The sequence below is a fragment of the Sinocyclocheilus grahami genome, unplaced genomic scaffold, assembly GCF_001515645.1.
Source record: "Sinocyclocheilus grahami isolate Dianchi unplaced genomic scaffold, SAMN03320097.WGS_v1.1 scaffold181.1, whole genome shotgun sequence".
NCBI lineage: Eukaryota > Metazoa > Chordata > Actinopteri > Cypriniformes > Cyprinidae > Sinocyclocheilus > Sinocyclocheilus grahami.
This window is the reverse complement of record NW_015505360.1, coordinates 1,473,150-1,478,411: the sequence shown is the minus strand read 5'-3', so window position 1 is coordinate 1,478,411 and position 5,262 is coordinate 1,473,150. Positions and strand designations below refer to the sequence as shown.

Below are 5,262 nucleotides of genomic sequence, written 5' to 3'. Positions count from 1 at the left end.
ATAATCGCGAGCTTCATCTTTCAAAATAAATGTAAAGACAGAGCCCGAAAGGGGAACAGAGTCTCGTGACAGACACAGTGATGAAGCTGGTATGTGTTTGCAGTACACAAGCCACGGTTAAGACAGCTGACTCCACTGTGATGTGTCTCGCTCTCTCGCTCGCACGCACGCACACACACCGCTCTCGCGGTGATTCTGAATTACCTCCTCTCCTAGGTTCACGAAATGGTCGTCCATAAAATGAATTGCTGTTCAGTTGTAAGTAATCTTAAAGATTCCTAAATGCATCTACTTTCGGAAGGCCAAATAAAGTGCTTTTGCTTTCGCACTGAAACACACAGCGTCTCCCTGACATGCTGCTTCAACACGAACTTTGGTTACAGAAAACACACGTTCTTTCTTTGCGTGAACATTTGGGCTGCATTATGCTAATATTTCCACATAGTGAGGTAGATATGTGGGGGCGTGTTAGAACAAGCCGTTTTAGGAGAGTCTTAACTTTGATAAAGAATATCTCTTTGGTTTTGAGACTTCAGTCTTTGCAACTTCAGGGATCTTATCGATGCACAATCAGCTTGTAACACTCCAAAGAGAAAGGAAAACTTGAAATCACATCATATGACCCCTTTAAAGCAAAAGGAGCCCCTACCAAGTATTGAGTACATGTACAGTAAATGAACATACTTTCCAGAAGGCCAACAATTCACTAAAAAAGTTTTTTTTATTGGTCTTATGAAGTATTCTAATTTGTTGAGATCGTGAATTGGTGGGTTTTTGTTAAATGTGAGCCACAATCATAACAATTAAAAGAACCAAAAACTTAAACTACTTCAGTCTGTGTGCATTGAATTTATTTAATACACGAGTTTCACAATTTGAGTTGAATTACTGAAATAAATGAACTTTTCCATGACATTCTAATTTATTGAGATGCACCTGTATATAATTTAATAATTAATATAATAATGTAACTATTACGTTATTAATTTATATACACATATACAAATATACACAGTACACACTGATATATTAAGCAAACACAAACTTTTATTTTGGATGCGATCAAATCACAATTAATCGAATTGACAGCACTAGTTGAAATAGAAATCCTTTGTAACATTAAAATTTCTTTATGGTCGCATTTGATAAATTTAATGAGTCTTTGCTGAATAAAAGTATTCATTCCAAAAAAAAAAAACGTGTGTGTGTGCGTGCGTGCACGCATGTACCTGTTTGAGCTGCATCATGGTGAGAGTGAAAAGGTTGACAAACTGCTCCTCGTACTGACTGACACTTACACCTGCGATCTCTGTCAGACACTTCAGAGTGACGTTCCGGAACATCGGAACATTTAGGAACTGTGGAACAAATCGGAACACAAATGATAAACTTTCGGAAACACTCAATGATTTTCACCAAGTGAAAGGCTATAAATGTTTGAGCACCAGCTCAGGCACAAAGCTGTGAGCAGAGAGCCAATGAGAACAGCCAGCGCTCCAATAATTTCTCTCTCTTTCTTACGCACTGGCAAGCTGAACCAATGACAGTGCGCCTTTGTGAGAGGAGTGACAGCAGTCTGCTACAGCAGCATTTCATTAAATCAAATGAGTTACAATTAGAGACCTCGAGACATGTTACCTTGTACACCAGCGTGCTGATGAGTTTGGTTTCAAATATGTAGCCCAGTGGAATCCAGTTAAGGAAACGAAGGAGGGTCTCCAATGTGGCGTGGACTAGAGGGGCATTCTGGGAATTTTCCTGATGTACACAGCATCGAGTGAGGTTTAAAAATGAGAGGTGTAAATATAGTAATAGTTGACCCAAAAGTATGAATGAGAGTCAGAATGAGAGACCAAACAGCTGATACATACGTCTCAATAATCCACACCACTCCATCAATTAACATCTCGTGAAGCAAAAAACATGTTTTTAATAAACAAATCCATAATTTGACATTTTTTACTTTAAATCTTTCAATACGAGTTCATAATCATTTTCCTCTCTCAAAATCCACCCACATATTTGTTTAGAACTGTTTTGGCTTGTAAAAAGTCTTGATCTGTGCATATTTCTCTCCAGATACAGACAAGACATTTTTTCACTGAAGCAAGCAGTATTATGGAAACAAAAATTTTAGATAAATATTTTAAGCAACAGTTTGAAGATAGAAACTGTCTAATGATGGATTTATTTTCTACAAACACGCAGCTTTTTGGTTTACAAGACATTAACTGATGGTCTGGAGTGGTGTGGATTACTTGTGGATTATTGTGATATTTTTATCAGCTGTTTGGACTCTCATTCTGACGGCACCCATTCACTGCAGAGGATCCACTGGTGAGCAAGTGATGAAATGCTGAATTTCTCTAAATATGTTCCCATTAACGGACAAACTCATCTACATCTTGGATGGCCTGAGAGTGAGTACAATTTCAGCAAATTTTTATTTTTGGGTGAACTATTCCTTTAATTATAAAAATGAAAAACACTATAAAAACACTAATGCTGTAATAATATGCATGCAACATACCATGACAAACTGGCATAGCTGGAATATTTGGGAAAATTCATTGCACATACTGCAAGAAGAAAAGAAAGAGAAAGTAAATATCACTACAATTATTTTACCAACCACACCCTGCACAATCTGTAAGTCACGTGTTACAGGTCAAGTGTACCTGTCCTTCAGGTGCTTGGCTTTGACCTGAGTCATCTGCCCGCTGGAGAAGTCAAACACCTCCTCACTGAGGAGCTTCAGGATGATCATGTTGTTCTGACACAAGCTCTCGCTGGTGCGACTCGCTCCCACAATGTCACTGATGAATGTGGGCCAGTGCTTTGGCCACTCCTGCTTCAGAATCTACACACAAACAGGAAGACAACATCAGCGATAAAGCCATGAGCCATTCGCTCTCACAATATCATGACTATAGATATTCCTGAAAGGACACTCACCTGCACCAGGATCATGTTGAGCTTTGCTATGTAAACCCCTTCCTTCTGTAAGAGCACAAATACAAGTCAAAATGGATGCATTCAGTGACATGACTAGTACAAATCAGGGTTATAATAGTTAAACTAATTTAAATGCTAACTGAAAATAAGTTTAAAGTTTGTTTAATTTCAGTTGTTTATTTTATTTAAAATAATGATTTTTTTTTTATAGTTTTGGTTGTAACTGATTGAAATTTACTAATTTGAATAAAACGAACATTAAATGAAATGCAATAAAATAAAACATTATTTTATTTTATTTATAGGCTATCGGCCAAAATGAGTTGAAAAATATTAGCATATCAGAAAAAATCTAATATCATGCATACCTACTTAAAAATAAGAAAATAAAAACGAATTCAAAGTAATTAAAATGGTACAACTTGTAGTATTAATACTAAACATCTAAAACATTTTAATTACCTCTACGCTGTTGGGATCAGAGGAAGTCTTGATAATCAGCCCAACAACATACTTTTTAATTCCTGTGGACAGAGAGATGTCAGTTATTTGTGCATTTCTTAAAAGAGGCAATTAGGTTATAATGTGGAGGTGTGTAATAGATTTTCCATAGAGGCTAAGGTCAGTGTGTGTGAATGACCTTCACACTGGTTTCGTGGAAGAATCTTCCAGCGTGTTTTGATCACTGTCTCCAGTATCTGAAGAGCGTAGTACTGCAATACAAACAGCAAAAAGAATAAATATCAGTTTAATGTAGCAGAATAAATGATCAAGGTTGGAATTTAGTAGCAGGACTCAAACTGGCTAAATGTAGAAACACGTTAATTTGGGCTGTCACGATTCCTTGATTAAATTTGAGTACTCCATTATAAAAATCCTTGATTGCAATTTGCCCGTGTCAATTAACCTGCAAAATAACAGAAGTGAATCCATGAAAAGCATTATTAGACCGTTTTCCAAGGCTGAACGAAATATTAAAACCATTTAAAAATCATAATAAAGCGATTCAAATAAATAAATATGTGCTGCGGGTTTGATATGCACTTTATTTGCGTGTAGGTTACGTGCATCTAAGAGCAGCTCCGTTCACAGTAAATGCTGCTCCACACAAACATAGGGCTGTCGCGATAACCGCAATATCGCAATACTGCGCTATTGACGAGCAAACCGCAGACGAACGCAAGAACCGCAATTTTTCCGTGTTTTATTTTTTCGTAAGGTTATGCCCTTCTCGTTTTACACTTCATGCATGTGGACTGAATATTAAACAAGTTAGTAATGATAACAATGTGTACCATGCTGATTTGTACAGAGGCTCCGTAGATTTGCACTTAACAAGCCTAAACGGACAGTGAATGAGAGAGAGATCGACTGAGCGCGTGCGATTACTTGCGTCTGTCCACCAGGCCGAGTCATATATATTTGTGAAAATAGGTTGTCATGTTCAAGGAAAGTGAAATCTCTGTTTAAGCATCGACGCATAGCTGGTCAGCTGAGCCTTCTAAAGTGGCGCGCAAAGTTAAAATGATTTCAACAGCGTGCTTCATTACGTCTCTTTAAATGAATGAATCAGCGTTTTTGAACGTGTAGTTGAATCACAGCCCGTCTAGAAGGCGCGCAGGTAGAAATATCAATAGAAAGTCTCTTGTCCAGTCAGATTAGAAGATCAGATTACAACTAGGCTAACTGTTATACATATAGGCTAACGATAGCCTAACAATCTTATTGTCAGGTTTATGATATTTATGGCGGTAAAACCGCATACCACGCTATTGAGCCACTCAAAATTACCGCAAGGGAAATTCCCTCACCGCGACAGCCCTACACAAACAGTTATCATTTACATGCGTGGATCGTCTCAAACTCAATCTTTGCATGCTGTGAGTCTATGCATCTTTACTTATAATGCTCATCTAGGACCAATGTGCACCATTCTATCAGATTTATAAGGTAAATCATTTACAACCCTATGCCAACACAGAATACATCATCTTTCTAAATATGCTAACTGTTCATCATGACTTCAAAATTAAAAAGTTTAAACCCTTTTTTCTTTTCTTTTTTTTTTTACCCAGTTTGCATCTTTTGATGGCCACATGTTCTTGTTTAAGAAACGACAGTGGCTCTAGCATTTATATCTTAAAGGGTCATGAAACCCCAGACTACTTTTTCTGATATTTTAGCAGAGGTGTTTGTGTTGCACATCATAGAAGACAATGTTAGCATCTGAAAATTTTAACTGTTGGAGAACACTGGTTAATTGTAAGCTTTTTTGCGCTATTTTCATCTTCCGAGTTTAAAATCTAC

At 37.2% G+C, this 5,262-nt stretch overlaps 1 protein-coding gene across 1 annotated transcript in view; it reads right to left on the bottom strand.

The window, feature by feature from the left end:
* LOC107594337 (exportin-1-like) overlaps window positions 1-5,053 on the bottom strand; it is a 19,675-nt gene extending 14,622 nt beyond the window's left edge. The window contains exons 1-8 of the mRNA XM_016284349.1: window positions 5,027-5,053; window positions 3,596-3,668; window positions 3,418-3,479; window positions 2,956-3,000; window positions 2,679-2,860; window positions 2,531-2,579; window positions 1,639-1,758; window positions 1,230-1,358 (exon numbers count right to left, since the gene is read on the bottom strand). Coding sequence (XP_016139835.1) covers window positions 1,230-1,358; window positions 1,639-1,758; window positions 2,531-2,579; window positions 2,679-2,860; window positions 2,956-3,000; window positions 3,418-3,479; window positions 3,596-3,668; window positions 5,027-5,053 — 687 coding nt within the window. The remainder of the gene's footprint in view (window positions 1-1,229; window positions 1,359-1,638; window positions 1,759-2,530; window positions 2,580-2,678; window positions 2,861-2,955; window positions 3,001-3,417; window positions 3,480-3,595; window positions 3,669-5,026) is intronic.
* Window positions 5,054-5,262: the final 209 nt, after the last annotated feature.